The sequence below is a fragment of the Myotis nattereri genome (genome assembly GCF_964212035.1).
Source record: "Myotis nattereri genome assembly, chromosome: 2".
Classification (NCBI taxonomy): Eukaryota; Metazoa; Chordata; class Mammalia; order Chiroptera; family Vespertilionidae; genus Myotis; species Myotis nattereri.
This window is the reverse complement of record NC_138076.1, coordinates 100,398,647-100,422,193: the sequence shown is the minus strand read 5'-3', so window position 1 is coordinate 100,422,193 and position 23,547 is coordinate 100,398,647. Positions and strand designations below refer to the sequence as shown.

The following is a 23,547-nucleotide window of genomic DNA, read 5'->3' as shown; positions in this document are numbered from 1 at the left end:
TTTACTTTTATACCAGTTACATTTTAATCATTGATGTTGCCCCAAACCTTAATCACCACTATGGAACCTGACTTTTTAACAACAACAAATCTTTGGTTTTCCTCCTAATCTATTAACTTAAAGTTTAAAATAATTTCTACTTCTGTTTTTCAATTTCTACTTCTAGTATCATCTTTCTACATTATACTAAGAGTAGAGGATAGTATAAAGTTAAAATTTGCTTCAATTTTCATGCCATGCTACTGTTCATGATAATATTGTTACCAATGAAACATCATAGTTTGTATGCATTGTTATCTTTGATCTTTTTTGATTCTCCCAATGATCGCCTAACAACAAACAACATGACACAATTATTTATTATTTATTGTATAATAAGGAGGAAACAGAGGCAGGGCTGGGGAAACTGGTTGGTCCAGAGTTACAGAGTTGGTAATGGCAGCTCAGGGCTGGGACCTGGGGCTTCCAGTGTTCCAGACACAGCAGGCTGGCAATGTTTAATAACTTTTCTTCACCTCTGCTTATTAAAGTTTTGATCCTCAGGAAATAAGTAATACAGTACCTGGTTTAAGATTGCAATTTATAGCATCATAACACTTTGCAACGGAAGCCTAAGTATTAGTCCTGGACATCAGCATTTCAGGAAGTAAAATGATTCACCCCAACTTCATGATTTATGTCAATGGTTGACAGAAAGTTACCTTTGTAAGTCAATATTAGAATAAGAATGAGAATCTTCTATAAATTTTATCTTTGTCCCATATCTATTCCTCTTCTTGGGACTAAAAGCAGTTAGAGGTGTTTTATTTTATTTTATTATTTTGTTTAAGGATATTTTTTAAGTTTTCACCTTTTTTATTTTATTATTATTATTTTGGTTGATTTTTTAGAGAGAGAGGAAGGGAGAGAGAGAGAAACATCAATGTGAGAGCAATACATTGATCTGCTGCCTCCCTCACACCCCCTACTGAGGATCAAGCCCAAAACCAGGAATCCAACCAGCTGCTTTTCGTTGCCCAGTAAGATGCCCAGCAAAATGAGCCACACCAGCCAGGGATAAAGGTGATTTATTAATGTAAGGAGTTCATTTCCACATTCAGAAATATCAAGCACAGGCTTGCTAATGTTAAACGCTAACAATGCAGAGATGAAAGATACAGCCTCTACTCTCAAGTAACATAGAAGTCAACCCTCTAAATAATTGATAGATTACATAATTCACATACCTGTTGAATTATTATTAGTCTCCATAGGAGAGAGAGTGTAAAGTAGGCAATTAGCACAAGAAAAAAAGAAGAAAGAAAGAAAAGCCAGAAGCCTAATAACACACAAGAATAATAAGCCCCCAGACATTGAATGTGGTATCACTAAGAAAGGGGAAAGTTGTTTTAGTTGCTTCTTAAGAGAAACAAGAATATATAAGAACATCATAAAGTGTTTAATATGGACTGAATCTTTATTTATGTGTTTTTTTCTTTGGAACATAGATGTCTCATAAAATGTGTAATTTAAAAGTGAAATTCTTTTAAACAAATTATTTTATTTGTACAAGCAATTTATAATTCAATATCTCTAAAGTGAGTGTAATATGCACTAATTTGATTTAAATAAGAATAGATAAAGTTTAGTTTGCTTTATACTCTGTTCTTAATATTAAAAGTATAAGAAAACCACACTTAACTATCTTGAATTTTCATTGCTGCAGTCCTCCTTAAAACATACAGATTTCAGAATTTTGACCTCTTTTTGGATCACATAGAACAACTTTGGGTTTTTTGTTTGTTTGTTTTAGAGTTTTTATTCCCACTTAGATAGATGGCCAACTTTTTCTCATGGAATGGCACCCTCTATTTAGAATCTTTCTCTGTAGAATCCATGGCAAACATAACTGAGCTTTATTTCTATCAATTCAAGCATGAGATTATGGACTTTCTTGCCTTCCAGAAGCTTACAGTTCAAGGTAGAAACACTCGTGGCAACGGTTGTTCACTCATTCAATATGCATTGACAACCCACCATGGACTAGCAATGCTGGGTGCTGGAGATGCAAGGGTGAACATTTACAGAGGAAAAAGCTGGGTGCCGTAGTTAATGAACTTCTACCATGATTGAAGCACCATCCCAACTTCTCCAGGCTTAAATGTACTTGTATATGACTCTGAAAATCCTGAAGCCTTTGTATTTAAAACACTCAAACACTACTTTTTTTACATAAAAAATATTTTATACAACATATGCAGATAGCACAAGAATCAAAGTTGGAGAAACAAAGATAATTTTAATCAGTTAACTCATTCAATTTGTCAACTCTTTAACTTTTTCAAACACTATCAAAGGCAGATTGTTAAATATTAATTTTTAGCTCAGTCTTTTCCTTTTGTATAGATATTTCAGTCTTATACATTTTATGGAGGATTTTTTCTGCTCTGGGGTTCCAAGGAAATGATAGAAAATAAAATGCACCAAGAAAGTCAAGAGGGCTAATGATTCATGACTTGTGTTTTTAGAATTTTTTACTGAACATAAAACTCAATCCTCCTTCCATTCTCTTTTCATGAACTCATCAACTCCTCTTAATGCTCACCCTCAGCAGTTGAGTATCTCCAAAGATATTCTTCAAAACCTTGAACCATTATTTTGACCCACTGTCTATATGGGGGCAGCAGCCTACCCCAACTACTTTTATAAACTCTTTACTGTTAATGCCTCATGTTATTAAAGAAATATTTCCTAAATGTCTATTGTATTTCAGTCATATATTGGTTCTCAAAGATACAAAGACAATTTATACCATAGCTCTTGATTTCAAGTTGGGAAGCAAACATCTATATCATTTATAATAAATAATTTTGTGTTATGACAACCCAGAGGAAGAAGGGGTTAAATCTCATTAGTGAGGTAAGAGAAAGCTTCCAAGAGAAAAGGACTTATAAACTGGAATCTGAAGGGTCTTGTGAGAATATGAAGAGCCGGGAGGGCATACCACCTGATAACACAATGTGAATTAAGGCACAAAGGCATGAAGTTATATTTAAGGAATAGTTGCTGGTTCAATATAAATAAATGCTAGAATAGGAAAGGGTTGAAGATGTTGATAACTCAGATGTGGTCAGAAGACATATTTTTGTGTAGATATTGGCAGAGGTGTGAAAAAGAATTTTTAGCAAGACCATGATTTGATTTTTATTTGAATTTTAGAAACTGATGCAGTGGAAGAGAGGATGGCTCAAAGGTCTGGGAGACTCCATGAGGCCACTGCAGTCATTCTGGAAATAAATTGATAGGACAGAATTTAAGTAGCAATGTTGGGAATTGGGGAGGTGTCTAAAGGGAAATGAAACCAGAAATTTAAGTGGATATGAGGCTAGAGGAAGAGAGAGGAATCAGAGATCAGAAGCAGATCTGTCAACTGAGGAGGAGAGGTAGGGAATGTGTTCCATTTAAGACATATGGAGTGACATCTATTTGTGCATGGCCGCCGACAAGACAGCAGGGAGGAAGATAGTGTGATAGAGTAAAAGAGTGAAAGGGGCATGTGTGGACATGTGTGGTGTGTGTGTGTGTGAGTAAGGGGCAGTTAGATCTCACAGGAGTCCTGGGGACTGGCAGATAGGACTCTCCTAGACAGGGAGCCCCCACTGCCACTGTAGGCACTCCCAAGGTGGCTTGACTTTGGCTTGGAACCCATGCCATCTTGTAGAGGGGAGCAACAGAGGCCAGGAGTGCTGCCACACCAATATCCAGACTGACCTCAGACATCACATTGGGACCTCTGCAGGGAGCCGCTTGCCAGCCATAACCCGTGTGTAACCACTACCATGCCCCGGCAGTGAGCAGCACAGTACCGCAACTGGGGTCCTAGACATCTACAGTAAGTGCATGTCAGACAGACTTCCTGAGCTGTGCCTCCTCACTGGAGCCCAAACCCAGCGCTTCAGGACCCTGCACTGTGAGTGTAAGCCAGGGGTATCCCCCACCCCGCTCCATCCCTGGTCCCAGTACAGAGCCACAACCAAGTGTGTACTACACCCTGAACCAGACAGAGCCCTCGTCTGGCATTTGCCCTGCCCTGGCACAGGCAGCTGCAGCCTGGTGGGCACTGCATCCCCAGCAGAGACAGAATTGCCCGGTGTGCGCTCTGGACCCAGCCCAAACAGAGCTTCTGGCTAGTGCATGTCCAACTCCCAGCACAGACAGAGCAGTCAACCAGCACACACCCTATCCCCAGCCCAGGTCAGAGCTGCTGGTGCAACCTGGTGTGCCTAGCCACAGGTCACAGGACCACACTGCAAGTGCACTGCCAGAAGGATCTAGGGCACCATTCTGCCTTGGGTGCTGCGGCCACACAGTGAACTGCATGCCAGAGGGCTCTGGGGACTCACAGGGAGTCACACACCAGGGGAACTGGGCACATGCCCTCACCAACCCTGAGAAATGGACAACTGAGTGACCAGAACCATGGGAGAAGGGGGTACAACTCAGAGCAGAGACAATAAAGGTGTGAAACTCAAGGCAGACCCAGCCCCCAGGCTAGCGAATCCCTAACCACTGGACTGCTAAGGGCTTCAACCCCTCTTACCCCAAGCAGAAAGCCCAGGGCCATAAATAGACACCAAAAATGGGGTACAAAGAAAAAAAAAAGTAAAGAAGGAATTGCCAGAAAAGGAACTAAATAAAGTGGAGGCAATCAATATGTCAGAGAAAGAATTCAGAGTAAGGGTCATACAGTTCCTAAAACAGCTGGATGAAAAAATCAACAACATATGTAAGAATCAAGAGGAAATGAAGAATGATATAGCTACAATAAGGAACACAATGGAGGGTTTCAATACTAGACTAGAAGAAGCAGAGGACCAAATCAATGAGTTAGAAGAGGGTTATAAAAAATACCCAATCAGAACAGCAATTGGAGAAAAGATATTAGAAAGCAGGAGGAGAGCTTAAGGGAGCTTTGAGACAACATGAAATGAAGCAACATCCATAAAATAGGTGTGCCAGAAGGACAAGAAGAGGAGAAAGGATTAGAAAATCTATTTGAAGAAATAATGACAGAAAACTTCTTGGATTTGGGGAAGAAAAAGTCACACAAGCACAGAGTCCCAAACAAGATGAACCCTAAAAGATCCACACCAAGACACATCGCAATTACAATGACAAACATTAATGACAAAGAGAGAATCTTAAGGGCTTCAAGAGAGAGACAGAACATTACCTACAAGGTATCACCCATTAGATTATCAAATGACTTCTCAACAGAAACACATCAGACCAGAGGGAATAGAATGATATATAAAAAGTGATGCAAAGCAAGGGACTCTATCCAGTAAGGCTATCATTTAAAATTGAAGGGACAATCAGGAGCTTCGCAGACAAAAACAGACTAAGGGAGTGTAAAACTACCAAGCCAGTGATGCAAGAAATGCTAAAGGGATTGTGGTAAAAAGAAGAAATAGAAAGGGAAAAAAGAACACAGACATAAAGAATAAAAATGCTACAAACAAGTACTTATCAATAATAACCTTAAACATAAATGGATTAAATGCTCCAATCAAAAGACATTGGGTGGCTGAACTGATAAGAAACCATGATCCATATATCTGCTGTCTACAAGAGACCCACCTCAGAACACAGGACTCACACAGACAAAAAGTGAAAGGCTGGAAATTAATAAAAAACTGTGAGAGCAATACTTATATCTGACAAAATAGGCCTCAAAGTGAAGGCCATAACTAGAGATAAGTAAGGCCACTTCATAATACTAAAGGGATTGATACAACAGGATATAACTCTGGTAAACATATATGCACCCAACACAGGAGCAACCAAATACATAAAACAAAACAAAAAACAAAGAAAAAAAAACTTCTGGAAGATATCAAGGGAGAGATAGACAGCAATACAATCATAATAAGGCTCTATAATACCCCATTGACATCACTGGATAAATCTTCTAGGCAAAAAATCAACAAAGAAACAGCAATCCTAAATGACTCACTAGGTCAGATGGAACTAATTGACATCTTCAGAATATTTCACTCCAAAGCTACAGAATAGACATTCTTCTCAATTGCTCACAAGACATTTTCAAAGGTAGACCACATATTGGGACACAGGCAAAGTTTCTTCAAATTCACGAAGACTGAAATGGTATAAAATTAGAAAACAACTACAATAAAAACAATTAAAAAATCAAATACTTGGAAGCTAAATAGCATGCTATTAAACAATGATTGGGTTACTGAAGAGTTAAAGAAGAAATAAAAACAGCCTGGAAAAAAAATGACAATGAAAACATAACAATGCAAAATCTATGCGACACAGTGAAAGCAGTCCTGAGAGATAAGTTCATAGCACTACAGACTTACCTAAAAAAACAAACAAACAACAGAAAAACTGTAAATAAACTATCTAACCCTATAATTTAAAGAATTAGAAAGAAAAGTCCAGAGTAAGCAGAAGGAAGGAAATAATAAAGATCAGAGTGGAAATAAATGACATGGAGACCAAAAAAACAGTACAAAAGGTCAATAAAACCAAGAGCTGGTTCTTTGAAAGAATAAACAAGATTGATGAACCTCTAGTCAGAATCACCAAGAAGTAAAGAGAGAGGACCCAAACAAACAAAATCAGATATGAAAGAGGGGAAGTAACAACTGACCCCACAGAAACACAATGGATCGTGAAATAATGCTATGAAAAACTCTAGTCCAACAAACTGGACAACCTAAACAAAATGAACATATTTACACAAAAAATACAATCTTCCAAAACTAAATCAGGAAAAATAAAAAAAATCTGAATAAGCCAATAACTATGGAGGAAATTGAAGCAGTGATCAAAAACTTCCAGCAAACCAAAGGTCTGGACCTATGGCTTCATAAGGGAGTTTTACCAAACATTCAAAGAACTAAAACCTATCCTCCTCAGACAAATCCAAAAAATTCAAGAGGAAGGAACACTTCCAAGCTCCTTCTATGAAACCACCATTGCGCTAATCCTAAAACCAGATAAAGACACTACAAAGGGGAGAACCAAGATGGCGGCATAGGTTAATGCCGGAGTTTGCTGCTTTGAACAACTACTTCAAAAGTGAAACTAAAAGACGGAACGGACATCATCCAGAACCACTGGAACGCTGGCTGAGTGGAAGTCCTACAACTAGGAGGAAAGAGAAACGCATACGAACACTCAGAGGAGGCGCAGTGCTGAAGTCAAATTCTGAGGTGCAGAGTGCCCGGAGCAGGCTGGCGGCGGAGGGTGCGGTTGGCGTTTTCAATCAGGAGGGAGTCGCAGACTCTGAGCTCCAGATACAGGCGAGTCTTTAGGGACCCAGACTCAAACGGGAGAAGCGGGACTGCCTGGCTTCGGTCAGAGCGAGTGCAGCTTTCTCTCCGAGCTTTGCAGCGGGTGCTGGGACTCAGAGAGGCAGAGCCCCTGGGGACAGGACTGAGAGCCGCCATAACTGCTCTCTCAGGCCCACCCTGTTGAACCTGTGCAAACGGCCCCGCCCAAGCCCTGCACAGAGGCATTTGCCAGATAGCCTCAGGCAAACGCCAGATTAGCACCTCCCTAGCGGACAGAAGTTCTCTCACTGCAGACACAGCTGATTCTCATAGCCACTTGGCCTGGAGGTCAAACCCTCCCTGGAATTAGCTACAACAATCAAGATTTAACTATAAGACCACGAACAAAGACCACTAGGGGGTGCATCAAGGAAGCATAACAAAATGCGGAGACAAAGAAACAGGACAAAATTGTCAATGGAAGATATAGAGTTCAGAACCACACTTTTAAGGTCTCTCAAGAACTGTTTAGAAGCCGCCGATAAACTTAATGAGATCTACAAGAAAACTAATGAGACCCTCGATGTTATATTGGGGAACCAACTAGAAATTAAGCATACACTGACTGAAATAAAGAATATTATACAGACTCCCGACAGCAGAACAGAGGAGCGCAAGAATCAAGTCAATGATTTGAAATGCGAGGAAGCAAAAAACACCCAAACGGAAAAGCAAAATGAAAAAAGAATCCAAAAATGCGAGGATAGTGTAAGGAGCCTCTGGGACAGCTTCAAGCGTACCAACATCAGAATTATAGGGGTGCCAGAAGATGAGAGAGACCAAGATATTGAAAACCTATTTGAAGAAATAATGACAGAAAACTTCCCTCACCTGGTGAAAGAAATGGACTTACAGGTCCAAGAAGCGCGGAGAACCCCAAACAAAAGGAATCCAAAGAGGACCACACCAAGACACATCATAATTAAAATGCCAAGAGCAAAAGATAAAGAGAGAATCTTAAAAACAGCAAGAGAAAGAAACTCAGTTACCTACAAGGGAATACCCATACGACTGTCAGCTGATTTCTCAACAGAAACTTTGCAGGCCAGAAGGGAGTGGCAAGAAATATTCAAAGTGATGAATACCAAGAACCTACAACCAAGATTACTTTATCCAGCAAAGCTATCATTCAGAATTGAAGGTCAGATAAAGAGCTTCACAGATAAGGAAAAGCTAAAGGAGTTCATCACCACCAAACCAGGATTATATGAAATGCTGAAAGGTATCCTTTAAGAAGAGGAAGAGGAAGAAAAAGGTAAAGATACAAATTATGAACAACAAATATGCATCTATCAACAAGAGAATCTAAGAATCAAGTGAATAAATAATCTGATGAACAGAATGAACTGTTGATTATAATAGAATCAGGGACATAGAAAGGGAATGGACTGACTATTCTTGGAGGGGAAAGGGGTGTGGGAGATGCGGGAAGAGACTGGACAAAAATAATGCACCTATGGATGAGGACAGTGGGTGGGGAGTGAGGGCGGAGGGTGGGGCGGGAACTGGGAGGAGGGGAGATATGGTGGGGAAAAAAGAGGAACAAATGTAATAATCTGAACAATAAAGATTTAATTAAAAAAAAAAGACACTACAAAGGAAGAGAATTAAAGGCTAATATCCCTGATGAATATGGTGACTAAAAATCTCAACAAATTCTAGCAAATTAGATCCAGCATTACCTTAGAAAGATCATACTAGTACACCATGATGAAGTGGGATTTATTCCGGGGATACAAGGCTAGTACAATATGAGAAAATCAATAAATGTGATACATCACATAAACAAATTGAGAGACAAAAATCACATAATCATATCAATCAATGCAAAAAAAGCATTTGACAAAATTCAACACCCTTTCTTGATAAAAACTCTCAGCAAAGTGGGAATAGAGGGATCATACCTCAACATAATAAAAGCCTTATATGACAAACCTACAGCCAACATCATACTCAATGGGCAAAAACTAAAACCATTTCCCCTAAGAACAGGACCAAGCCAGGGATGCCCACTTTCACCACTCCTGTTTGACATAGTACTGGAAGTGCTAGCCATAGGGATCAGACAAGAAATAAAATGTATCTGAATTGGAAAAGAAATAAAACAGTCATTATTCGCAGATGACAGGATATTGTACATAGAAAACCCTAAAGTCTCCACCAAAAAAACTAATTGATTTAATAAATGAATTTGGCAAAGTAACAGGATACAAAATTAACACCAGAAATCTATGGCCTTTTTATACACCAAAAATGAACTCACAGAAAGAGAAACCAAAAAATAATCCCATTCACCATTGCACCAAAAACATTAAGATACCTAGGAATAAAGTTGACTAGGGATATAAAAGTCCTGTACTCTGAAAACTACAGGACATTGAAAAAAGAGATAGAGGAAGACATAAACAAGTGGGAGGATATACCATGTTCATGGATTAGTAGAATCATCATCATCAAAATGTACATACCACCTAGAACAATCTATAGATTTAATGCAATCCCTATTAAATTAACAATGCCTAGAACAGACACTCCAAAAGTATATATATAATAAAAAATGACCCTGAATAAGGACAGAAATCTTGAGAAAATAAAAAAGATCAAAGTCGGAGGGATCACAATAACAGACACCCAGTTATACTACAAAGCCACTGTTCTCAAAACAGCATGGTTACTGGTGCGAGAACAGACGCATGGACCAATTGAAGAGGATAGAGAATCAGGCAGTCACCCCAAACCAGTACACTCAATTGATATTTGACAAAGGAGGCAAGAGCATAAATACAGTCAAGATAGTCTCTTCAATAAATAGTGTTGGGAAAATTGGACAGGTACATGCCAAAAAAAATGAAAGTAGACCACCAACTTACACCATACACAAAAATAAATTCAAAATGGATAAAGGAATTAAATGTAAGAAGGGAAACCATTTAATCTTAGAAGAATCCATAGGCAGCAAAATATCAGACAAATGTCGTAGCAATATCTTTACTGATACAGCTCCTAGGGCAATGGAAACTAAGGAGAAAATAAACAAATGGGACTATATCAAAATAAAACCTTCTTCACAGCAAAAGAAACCATCAACAAAACAACAAGAAAGCCCACTGCATGGGAGAACATATTTACCAATGCTATCTCAGATAAGGGTTTAATCTCCAAAATTTACAGAGAAATCATACAACTTAACAAAAGGAAGATAAACAATCCAATCAAAAAATGGGCAAAGGACCTAAATAGACACTTTTTGAAAGAGGACATATAGAAGGTGACGAGACATATAAAAACGTGTTCAATGTCACTAATCATCCTAGAGATGCAAATCAAAATGACAATGAGGTACCATTTTACACCTGTCAGAATGGCTATCATCAACAAATTGACAAATGACAAGTGCTGACGAGGATGTGGAGAAAAAGGAACCTTTTTGCATTGCTGGTGGGAATGCAGACTGGTGCAGCCACTCTGGAAAACAGTACGGATTTCCTCAAAAAATTAAAAAATGAAACTTCCATTTAACCCAGTAATCGCACTTCTAGGAATATATCCCAAGAAATCAGAAATATCCACGGGAAAGGACATATTCACCGCTATGTTCATAGCAGCACAATTTTTAATAGCTAAGGTTTGGAAACAGCCTAAGTGCCCATCAGCAGATGACTGGATTAAAAAACTGTGGCACATCTACACAATGGAATACTATGCTGCTGTAACAAAGTGAGAACTCTTATGATTCACAACAGCATGGATGGACATGGAGAGCATTATGCTAAGTGAAATAAGCCAGTCAGAGAAAGATAAATATCACATGACCTCACTTATTTGTAGAATATAATGAACAACATAAACTGATGAACAAAAAAAGATCCAGAGTCCGAGAAGCATTGAACAAACTGTCAAACTTCAGAAGGCAGGGGATGGGGGGAAGTTAATAGATCATGCATGCATATAAGCATAACCAATGGACACAGACACTAGGGGTTTTGGGTATGTGCTGGGGGTGGAGGTGGCCGGGGAGAGGTCAATGGGGGGAAATGGAGACATATAATACTGTAATATTTTAAACAATAAATAATTTAATACAAAAATAAATAAAACGTTGAATTTTAAGCTATTTATTAAAAATAAATAAATAAATAAATAAATAAATAAATAAATAACTGTGGTACATCTACACAATGGAATACTATGCTGCTGTAAAAATGTAAGAACTCTTACAATTTGCAACAGCATCGATGGAACTGGAGAGCATTATGCTAAGCAAAATAAGTCAGTCAGAAAAAGATGAATATCACATGATATCATTCATTTATGAAATATAATGAACAACATAAACTGATGAACAAAAAAAGATCCAGAGACAGAGATGCATTGATCAGACCGTCAAACCTCAGAGGGAAGGTAGGGGAGGCTGGGGGTAAGGGAGAGAGATCAACCAAAGGATTTGTATGCATGCATATAAGCCTAACCAATGGACACAGACACCAGGGGGGTGGGGCATGAGTGGGGGGGGGGCAATGGGAGGATAAGGACACATATGTAATACCTTAATCAATAAAGAAAAAAAGAAATATAAAAGTAGTGTTATGGTTTCTTAATATAGTGTCCCCTTTATCATTATAAAGTGTCCATCTTTTTTTCTTGTTATCTTCATTGTCTTGAAATCTATTCTGTCAGGTATAAATATGGCTACACCTGTTTTTCTGTGGATGTTATTTGCTTGGAGAATAATTTGCCACCTTTTTATTTTGAATCTACTTTTGTCTTTGCAGCTTAGATGTATCATATAGGTGGGGGTTTTTCTTTTCCACTCTGGTATGCTGTGCCTCTTTATTGGTGAATTCAGGCCATTTAAATTAAGGGTAATTATTGATGCATGAGGATTTCTTATAGCCATTTTTTTTATTTATTTTTTCCTTGTAGATCTGTGCCTCCATTGGTTCTTTTCCTTTGTGTTTCTGTCTGTTGTTTTTGTCTGGTGGTATACCATACTTCTTTCCTCTTTTTTAAAGCTATGTGTCCATGTTTGGGGCTTATTGTGGTTACCATTAGGTTTATATAAAATAAACTTGCACATATACCATAGTTTTTTTTTTTCTTTAGAGTGTTTCTTATCTTCATCCTCCTTTGCCAGTTCAGACATTTCCACTCTCCACTTTTAGGTTTTTGTTGTTACAAATTATCCCTGTTTATGCTGTAAGTTTTTGTTGATCTTACTTGTGTAGTGCTGTGACTTTATTATCTTTGTTTTATTTTTTTATTTTTTAAAGTATATTTTATTGACTTTTTACAGAAAGGAAGGGAGAAGGATAGAGAGTTAGAAACATCGATGAGAGAGAAACATCGATCAGCTGCCTCCTGCACACCCCTTACTGGGGATGTGCCTGTAACCAAGGTACATGCCCCTGACCAGAATTGAACCTGGGACCTGTCAGTCCTCAGGCCAATGCTCTATCCACTGAGACAAACTGGTTAGGGCTATTATCTTTGTTTTAGGTAGAATGACACCTGTGAGCATTTCCTGCAATGGAAGTTTTTTTGGTGATAAAATTCCTCAGCTTCTGTATGTCTGGGGATATCTTTATTCTCCTCCATCTTTAAAGGATAATTTTACTGGATATATTATTCATGCTGGTAATGTCTTTCTTTCAGATGTTTGAATATTTGGTTCCACTCTCTTTTGGCTTGTAGAGTTTCTGCTGAGAGGTCAGTTGAAATTCTGATGGGTTTTCCTTTGTAGGTCACATTCTTCTTTTCCCTGGCTGCTTTGAGAATTTTTTCTCTGTCATTAATTTTTGACATTTTTAATACCAAGTGCCTTGGACAGGGCCTCTTTGGATTGAGGTGACTAGGTGTTCTGTTTCCTTCTTGAATTCATGGATCTAGTTCTTCCCATAGGTTTGGGACATTCTCCTTCACTATTTGTTTGAATGGGCTCTTTTCCTTATTCCCTCTCTTGCTCTTCTGGAATAACTATTATTCTAATATAGCTTTTTCTGATGGAGTCAGATAGTTCTCATAAGGCGCATTCATTTTATCTATGCTGAGGTCTCTCTCTTCCCTCTGCATCATTTCTGGATTCCTATCATTGATATCACTAATTCTTTCCTCCATCTGGTTCGCTCTGTTTTCTATGCTCAATAGTTTACTGTTAATCTCCTTAATTGCATGCTTCATTTCCAGATTTTCATATTGGTTCTTTTTAAAAGTTTCAGTCTCTTTGGTAAAATACTTATTTTGTTCATTGATTTGTTTTCTGAGTGCATTGAGTTGCCTGTGTATGTTTTCTCACATCTCATTGAGTATTTTCAGAACTGCAATCTTGAAATCTCTGTCATTTATATCATATATTTCCATGCATTCCTGCCTATTTTCTGGGGATTTTTCATTTTCTTTTGGATCATTCTCACTACTGTGGTTATTCATGGTATTTGCTATTCTCCTTTGCCTAGGCATTTGTATTTGTATATTAGTGACTCAAAGCAGCTTCCTCTGAAAAGGTCTTTCTACTATTTTATAGTAGATGGCACTGAATTATAGTATGTTTTACCTCTGTGATCTCCCAGTCTTTACCTTCAGTGTTCCCATAAGTACAGCCTTGATTCTTGGGGGTGCAGTTTGTTTTGCCCTCATGATAATGGTGACCCCTGAATTCTGTGGAGTCTGCCCAAGCACCCAACTTGGGGATCAGTCACAGAGGGAAACCGGTTTTACTGCAATAGCTCTTGGTTACAGGTAATATGCTCCTCAACCCAACTCCAAGGCCAAGGGGAGTCGAGTTTTGGGAGTCCAACTGGTTGCAGGGCTCTGTGGTCATGTTTTTTTGTCTGAAACACCAGTGCCCCAACTGACAGTAGAGAGCTGCAGGGCAGAACCCTGTGCTCTATCAGGCCTCTGCTGGCTCAGTCACTGTTTGCTCAGCTCACTGCTCATCCTGCTGGACTACTCCCTGCAGCTTTCTGTCCTCCCAGCTGAAAAAGTACCTTCTACTATTGGCTTCCTCCCCTTTCCAGTCCAAGCCTCAAGCTTCCAGCTGCAGGGCTGTGTCTGTTGACCATCTGTGCTTTCCTCTCTCTTTGTCTCTCCTTTTGTTCATGGTTGCCCATCTGTAGATGTTTCAGTGCCAGAGCCTTTCAGGCATGCCTCTGTGTTGAGCAAGGAATTTTTGCTGAATTATAGTTGATGAACTTGTTGAAATTTCAGGAGGAGAGGCCAGGGCCTCTCTCACTGCCATTCATCTGAACACTCCACTTATCACTTTATACCTCAGTTTCATCATCTGTAAAATGATACTACCTGTCTCACAAAGTTATTGTGAGAGTGAAATGAGATCACATATATGCATATATATTTGTGTATCTGTATGTATGTGTGTTTATATACACATGCATGTATGTATATATACATATATATATATATATGTATATATACATATATATACACTAGAGGCCCGGTGCACAAAAATTTGTGCACTCGGGGGGGAGGGAGGGTCCCTCAGCCCGACCTGTGCCCTCTCGCAGTCTGGGACGCCTCAGGAGATAACGACCTGCTAGCTTAGGCCTGCTCCCGGGTGGCAGAGGGCAGGCCCAATCCCTAGGTGCAGCCCCTGGTCGGGCTCAGAGCAGGGCTGATTGGGGGGTTAGGGCACTGCCCCCTGTTATGCACAGAGCAGGGCGGATCAGGAGGTTGCAATGCCACCCTCAGTCACGCTCAGGGTAGGGTCGATTGGGGGTTTGGGGCACCACCCCCTGTCACACTCAAGGCAGGGTCGATGGGGATGTTCTGGCGTCACCCCCTGTCACGCACAGAGCAGGGCCAATGAGGGGGTTGGGGAGCTGCCCCCTGTCACGCACAGACCAGGGCCCATCAGGGGGGTTGGGGCTCTGTACCCTGTCACGCACAGAGCAGGGTCGATCAGGGGGTTGGGGAGCTCCCCCCTGCCACTCACATAGTAGGGCCGATAGGGGAGTTGGGGCACCGCCCCCTGTCACACACAGAACAGGGCCCGTGGGGGGGTGGGGGGGGCGCCACCCTCTATCACCCACAGAGCAGGGCCAATCAGTGGGTTGGTGTGCAGCCACTATCACACTCAGGGCAGGGCCGATGGGGATATTATGGCTCTACCCCGTCACACACAGAGCAGGGCCCTTGGGTGGGGGGGTTGGGGCGCCGCACCCTGTCACACACAGAGCAGGGCCGATCAGGGGGTTGGGGCGCCGCACCCTGTCACACACAGAGCCGCAGGGCGATCAGGGAGTTGTGGAGCTCTCCCCTATCAGGCACAGAGCAGGGCAGATAGGGAGGTTGTGGCCCCGCCCCCTGTCACACACAGAGCCACAGGGCGATCAGGGGGTTTGGGCGCTGCCCCCTGTCACGCTGATCCCAGTGACAGGAGGCCTCTCGGCTCCGCTGATCCCGGTGCTGGGAGGCATATTACCCTTTTACTATATAGCATAGAGGCCTGGTGCATGGGTGGGGCTGGCTGGTTTGCCGTGAAGGGTGTCCTGGATCAGGTTGGGGGTCTCCACTGGGGTGCCTGGCCAGCCTGGGTGAGGGGATGCTGGCTGTTTGCAGCTGGTCACACACCCTTCAGGGTGGGGGTCCCTACTGGGGTGCATGGCCAGTCTGGGTGAGGGGCTGAGGGCTGTTTTCAGGCTGGGGGTGAATGAAGCTCCCAACCCCTCCTTTTTTTCTTTTTTCTTTTTTATTCTGGGCCAGCTTTAGCTCTGAGGCTGCTGAAAGCAGGTATCTGGTTTGTTTGGATTCTATAATTGAAACACTGTGTCAACTCCAGCTCTGAGATCCTGGCTGGCTGAAAGCAGGTTTCTGGGGTTTTGTTTAGCTTCTATATTTGTAACAATGTTTCAAACTGCAAGCTCAGAGGCCAGCAAGGCAGGCGGGGAACGTTGGAGTCCTCCGTCACTGAAGCAAGCAAGCCTCATGTTAGCTTCAAGCTGCCTGCCTGCCGGCCGCCATCTTGGCTGGCAGTTAATTTGCATATCTCGCTGATTTGCCAATGGGAAGGGTAGTGTACGTACAGCTAATTACCATGTTTCTCTTTTATTAGATAGGATATATAACATTTAAATTATATATATGTATATAAATTAAATGTTCCATTGAAAATAAGTTCTTCAATAAACTGAAGTGAAAGTTTTTTATTGTTTTCTTTTTCTTTTTTAAACAATGTATTCCTAAGGCTGATTTCCTAAGAATCCAGTCCCCCTTCCCTAATTGGCTTGATAAGATTAGCGTCTCAAAATTTTAATATGTCAATACTATGTTTGCTTCCCCATTTGCTCATTTTTTTTCCCCAATCTGTTTAGCCTTTTGGTACAACAAAAAGGCATAAAGTGGAGAAGCGGGCAAAGAAAATATTACGTTCATAAAACATGTTTTTCCATCAACTCCTAGGGATATTTTGCTTACTGGTTTATTAGTTGCCCACAGCTCTTTAGTTCTTGCCTGTTTAGGAGCCCTTCCCATAGAGGCCACTGGCTGGGAAGTCCAGTGCAAAGAGGCCTGAGCATCAAGCTCCGTCAGGATGGACTGTAGAAAGCAAGCAAATTAAAGCATGCTCAGTGCTCTCTACTTTAAGCTGCCAAAAAAACTGAAAAAGAAGTTGTATTTTTTAAATCAACAAATGCATTTCAAAGACAAAACAAATTAGTGCAATGTAGGCTATATGACATTTTTTAAAGGTCTTTGGAGAAGACAAACAACCTCCCACTTTCATGGACCCAAAGATTTTGTGCAAACATTGTGTATGAGAAATCAATAAACATCATACCACTAAATTTTTAAGGATATACTTAGTACTGGGTAGTCAACAGGCTTTAGAAGAATTGCTGTCATTTTGATTTTCAGATGAGTCACTGGGTCTCTTGCTTCCCCGGAGGCACTTTATTATGATTCAGTGCAAAGTACTGAAAAAGGGCTCCAGCTTCCGGCCTTCAGGGAGTTAGTGGTGTCTGGGAGGGTGTTGCAGTGGCTCCGAGTTGGCATGAGGCTTAATTTACACCTTTGATACAGCCTGAGACAGAACCTGCACCTCCCACTGCTGCTTGGAAGACGTCAGCCTTATGCAGAAAAGGCATCTGCTGATGAATCCTGCATCTCATTCCATCTGCTCTGGGAGCAGCAGCCTTAGCCATTCTTAACTAATCCAACTGCCTCACATTTCTGTGGGTACTTGGCTTAGTGCTGAGAAGGGACTTTGCCTCTTACTATTGTCAGGTCAAACAGTAAGACTGTGTCCATGTTAGAACTCATAGAAGGTAAGTTAAATGCATCATTGCTCTTTCTTTTAGAAAATGTTTGTTATGCATTCTTAAGAATGTGTGTGTCTCATTGCTACTTCTACTTCCCTGCCTGTGGATGTGAAACATGTAAAAATGTTGTCCTTATATATCTTTGTAAAGTAATATTTTTAAGTGTTTTGTAATGTTACTTAGAGAAAAATAATTTTTAACTTGAGCTCTGTGGCTTTGGTTCTGTTTAGTGATAATGTTGCATGAAAGTCTTAATAATCAGGTAAAATTCCAGTGATTTAAATCTATTAGAAATCAGCTTTTATTTTTCAACAGTGGTAAGGACAATCAGTGAGGAGTTCTCAAGTGTCTGTGCCAATTACTTTATCTTGTTTAAAAGCAGGTCCTTCAAGTGTTTAGATGAGGGAGATGTGCAGGGCAGAAATGGATGCAGGAACTTCTAGAAGTGAATTGTTAACTATAAAAATATAGTGATTTAGTTTAACAAGTACTGTGAATATCACCTGAGAGCTGTGCTAATATTTACTCCTACTGGAAGCTAACGAATTAAGGATGAATCCCATTGAAAATGCCCCAGGGCTTTAATCACATTCCCCAAATCTCTATCTGCACAGTCAAAGACATCATTAATAAATTCATCAGGAAAGGTGTGAAAAAACATTTAAAAAATTTTATGTAACCTACTGCTGAAGCTTTTTCTCAGGACCACAGATAAAAAGGTATCTGGAATTTTTGCAAATGTTCCTCTGTAATTATTTCTCAGAGAAGTTTATTTTGTCATGAAACTTTTTTAACATGCCATTTTCCCATCTGTGATTCTTTGTACTTCTAGTTAATGGGACCCCTGGTAGTCAGCTCTCCACTCCACGGTCTGGCAAGTCACCAAGTCCATCACCCACCAGCCCAGGAAGCCTGCGGAAGCAGAGGGTAAGGAAATAAGCAAGCTCCTTGCTTCAAATCTGTATGCACCTTGGTGCAGAATAGCACAGGTGCCAGCAAATAGCTCTCTCATAATAGCTCTCTTGTCTCTAAGTAATAACCAGGCAGAGATAGAACAGGAGGCGAGCAATGGCGGGTTAGTTGTTATGGCTATAGTTTCTCTTAGGTAGAACTCAGGGCTTTTACTTTCTCTATGAACCTGTTTAAACCTTATCTCTGAGAAGAATAAACAGTTGCTGCTTCACTTTTTAATTCCTTACTTTTTTGTCCTGAATTACAAAGGCCTTACCTGCACTGACTTGTAAGCTTCCTGAGTTTAACAAGCTTTATTAGACATCATCATGGATCATCAGCCTTCCATTGGATGGAGAAGGAAAAGTGCCATTGTTGGAGGGGTGGCCCATTGTCAGGAGTTGCTTTATAGCATAGAATGGTGTTCCAGAGTGGATTAGGGTCAATGGAAAAGGACATGGGTCCATATGAGACATGCTTTTGTTTGTGAAACTCACATGGAACACCTTGTTTTTCATCACTACCTGACTTTAATTTTTAGCTTCCTGTGTAATGATGGAGAAGATGACCAAGTTTGGAGATCAAAATTAAAAAGTTACTGAAAACAGTGTTTGCTTCTCCATGCTAAGGAAGGGGAATTGAAGAACTACTGTTTTTATCCCTTTACAACCTGTAATGTTTATCCTTTCCAGAAAAACTAAGGCAAGACTAAAAGGAGTGAGAAGGGGAGGAGGGGGAAGATACAGTGGAGGAAATGGAAGGCCTTTCATTGTTTGATTTCACAAGCAAGGTGGGAAGAACTACAGGCGCTTAGGAGGTTTTATGATGGTGCTCACTGAATATTTTAATAAGCAAAGGCTTCTTGGAGTCTTTGGACATCAAATACTAGACTCTTGAATTTGGCTTCTTTTATTAAGTGTTTTAAAATGAGACTTCCAAGTTCCATAAGTTTAAACTGTAACCAACATGGAAGCTCCTCTGTTCAAGCTTCCTCCCAGGTTGTGTTCACACAGCACTGTCTAAAGTGGGGGCTGTGGAATCAGTCCCTAGTCCCTTTGGAGCCTGTCTCACCATTTTCAGGTTGTATTGTCATTCTCCACTGATGCCCTTGGCATCGGGTTTGGCTTATTTGGATTATTTGATGAGGCCCGGAGTTTGGCACCAGCTCCTTCACTAAGTAGCTGTGTTATCTTAGATTAGTCTGCTATCCTTTCTGGGTTTTGGAAAAATGAAAGAAAATAAAGAGGCTCTTTCCAGATAGAAAACCCAATAATTTTATTTCAGTTCTGTTCAAGTGTTTTCAGTATGGTTTTCTTCTTGGCCACAGTCTAATTTGGCATTTTAAAGTACGGTAGTTATTAGTAAACTACTAAAAAGAATTGGCCAAATTAATTTAATCTGCTAAATGTCTGTGTTTGAGTGGAGGGAGTAGTAGGGTGATTGTGTGTGTGTGTGTGTGTGTGTAAATATTACCTAGCTAGGTCCCCATTTGTAGGAACAACCACTGGATATAGCACAGAAAGGGCCCTCTTTCATAGAATATTCTCCCTTTTGAAGTATATACTTTGAAGAGTATACCTGGTATAGAAATTCATCTTTATCCTTTGAATTTATTAAACTCAGATTTAGGATTTTGTTCATGCTTAGTGATTGAGATTAAATTAAAATGGTTAAGAAACCCTGTCATCTCTGATTTTCTCTCCTGGATGCTTATTGGGTATATAAAGCTCCTTGCTTAACCCTTTGTTTGAAGAATGAGGCTGGAATTTACTTCTGTTCTCTATATTTTCTATTTCACTATTATTTTGTCCAACTGAGGCAGAAAATTTCCATGTAGTTGCTAGCAGCTGTGTGGCCAACAGTTTATATAATTAACATTGTCATGTGGGAACTGATTGTAAGGGTTGGTTGTCTTATACATTCTTCATTTTGTCATTTAAATTAACAATGCAAGCATCATACCTGAGAGGGGAAAACAATACCACTTGTTTTAGAAAGATACAGGGTTTATCATCATCTGAAAACATTTATTACACACATGTTATGTGTGGAGAACTGGATGAATCAGAGATGGCTCAGTTTCCAGGCTTTTGAATTCAGGCCATAAATGAACATTCTCCATTCATGTACCGTGTCAGTGGATGGGCACATTTCCAGCTGCTCTAGCAAGAGAAGCTTTCATCTGGGTGTGTAGTCAACTACATCAAATAACCTCTCCAGATTAAAATGGGCCTCTAATATCACTAAAAACTGATCCTGTTTCAAATTTGGTTAATGTTCTTCTCAAATGTTTGGCTGTACTCATATGCAGGAAATACTGAAATAAGTGAAAGATGGCAAGTGCTAAAAGAAGATATTTCAATGAATAAATTAACTTTTTTATTGCAAACTGGAAAGCAGTAGCTACTTCTATTTTCCCTCTCTGTTACCTAGCAACGTGGCCAGGAAAACTTGGCTGTCCCCCTAAACACACACATAGACACACACTCACACTTCCTACCTGAACATAAATTTTTGTGTTTTAAAGAAATAGTGAGATGTTTGACTAATTTCTTCACAAACAAGAAAATCATATTTTCATTCATATTAATTATGATAATCCAATCAGTTTTTTAACTTCCCTTAAAATCATATTTTTATGTTATCTCTCTTGGTTTTAGAATAGTTATATACAACAAGAGTCTGCATGCCAGATATTTTTCTTTATAAAAGTACTGTTAGTAAGGTACCAAGCAACCTCTCTGTTTTTACAAAATAGTTATTTAAATTGCTGTCTAGAAGCATTTGACTGGTCACAGATGAACATCTTGGAGGATCTTTTCCATCCATGAACTTTCTTGGGTCCCATTTTTTAATCAGAAAGAAATGTGCTATGTGGGTTGAATGAAGCTACCCACTATCCTCCCACATTGCTGACTTTTTGTAGGTTATCTGATCATTCAGATGATGTGCGGAGTGGGTGGTACAAAATAGGAAAGAAGCCAGGATTCTTAGACACTGCAGATCTGAGCTGGTTGCCTGGCTACTAATAGAGAGAGATCTCTTGGCAATAAGGGTGAAGGGGAGAAAAAGAGAGGTGCTAGGTGAGTGGTTGCGGAACTGGGGAAGAATATTAGAAAGGGGTGTGAGTCAAGTTTGAATTCTTTCTTTCTTTCAAACATAAAATTTGAAAAGGCACTGTTTATTAGGTTTATGTGATGTGCAAATACAACACTTAGGTTGCTGCTCTGGGACTTGAATTTGCTGAATGGCAGCTGGGGCTTCTAATAAATTATTTTGTGAAGTAAGCATATTCCTCTTCTACCCCAAATGGGAAGGAGGTGTTCAAGGATTGTCTAGATACATATAAGCAGGCATGGCATTGACAGACCTCAGGGGCTGTAAAACTTAACTGGACACAAAGGAGGTAAAAGTTCTTGAGGAGATCAAATCAATAAGGCAAAATAAGGACTATTTTGTCTATTTAGATGGTTTCTCAATTATTTTTCCTCTTATATGAATTTGGTCACTAATAGGTCTAATGACATTAGACACTACTTGTGCTCATTCAGTGCTGCTCCACTCCTGGGAGCCATAGAGCACCTATGAGGGCCGAGTAAACAATTTATACTGCCCTTCCTCTTACAAGACCTCTACCGGCCCCTCTCTTCAGATGAGTTGGATTCAGTGGGAGACTCGGTGTAAAAGAGACAATGGTGCAATGTATATGGTTTGTGATTAGGTGAAGCTTAAACATTTTCTAAGCAAAAGTCTAACAGTAAAATACACAAAAAAATTTTTGCATACTTTGAAATTGCGAAGCCCAAATTATATAAAAGTAAATATACAGGCATTTTATATTTATGATGTTAATCCTGGAGTTTTTCTTTCTATGTCTCCTACATTATTTGATTGGGGGATCTTGAACACAACTCAGTTGCTGAGGTTTTATGCAAGGCCTGGCTCCAGATGAATTTCAAATATGGACCCAATATTGAGTATAAGAATATGTTAATGATGCCGCAATACAGAGTTATAATTTCTGTATCTGGGGTTTTCATTTTAATCACAGTAGACATGTAGATACAATTTTTCTGTATTTTTGGTCAAGCAGATTAAAATGACAATAAAACACATTTTTCCTTAAAATTAAATTCTTTTTAAAATTTGGATTGATAATATTTAAAGGTACTTTTATAGCAAAATAATAAAAATATACAGGTAGATTTTTTTTCCTTTCTAGTCAGTAGAGAAAGCTACTTGTCATTTTGTGGATTAATATAATTGAGGAAAAATACCCATATCAAGGATACATCTCATGAAGATTTTAACATTAAACATTAGACAATTTCCTTATTTTTCTTGAGCAAATTTAAACTTTTTAAATTATTTTTTATTTCAAACAGTTTAAAAATAGCTGAAGCTAAACACTAACATGAAGAACTATAAATTATGTAATTCCTCTCACAACTATATATGTAATTTTTCAAATGTGTAAAGTCTGTAGCTAGGGAACTTTTTTTTTACACACAGAACTAAAAAAATAATTGTATCTAGACTTCTTCGAAAAAATCAATTTGAAAAGCTAAATTCTTTTAGATGGTACTGTATAAAGAAGGCCCCAAATATCTAAATCTCCATTCCAATAAATACTAAATCTTGGTAGTGTTTTGGAAATTTTCATATGCAAAACTCCTTTTGTGTTAAACCAAATAAGTCTATGATTATAACCCATTGTTAACATTAACCTATTCTGTTCTTCTGGTCTTCTCTTTAAAAATTATGGTCAGCTTTTCTTAAACATAAAATAATTATTTTACAATCTGAATGTCAAATTAATTTAATGTGTATGGTCTATTGTATTTAAGCCATATCCTACTGATCATCTAGTTTTGCTAACCACTAACAATTTAAGACTTGTGAAGCATGGTTTTCATACTATACAGGCTTGACATATCTCAGTAGGTGATAAATTAAAAATGTATGATGTCATTTGGAGGCTT

General features: G+C 39.4%; 1 protein-coding gene across 9 annotated transcripts in view; it reads left to right on the top strand.

Moving 5' to 3' along the window:
• Positions 1-23,547, top strand: part of DCLK1 (doublecortin like kinase 1) — a gene marked incomplete at its 3' end in the record, with an annotated part of 550,874 nt that overhangs the window by 424,969 nt on the left and 102,358 nt on the right. For 3 of the 9 annotated variants that reach the window (XM_081083041.1, XM_081083043.1, XM_081083042.1), the window contains exons 1-2: positions 17,428-17,620; positions 18,447-18,541. In XM_081083041.1, the coding sequence (XP_080939167.1) occupies positions 17,602-17,620; positions 18,447-18,541 (114 nt within the window). In that variant the 5' untranslated portion in view covers positions 17,428-17,601. Of the gene's footprint in view, positions 1-17,258; positions 17,621-18,446; positions 18,542-22,192; positions 22,250-23,547 lie in introns of those variants that run through there. The other 6 variants (XM_081083037.1, XM_081083039.1, XM_081083038.1 and 3 more) reach the window with 4 other exon arrangements.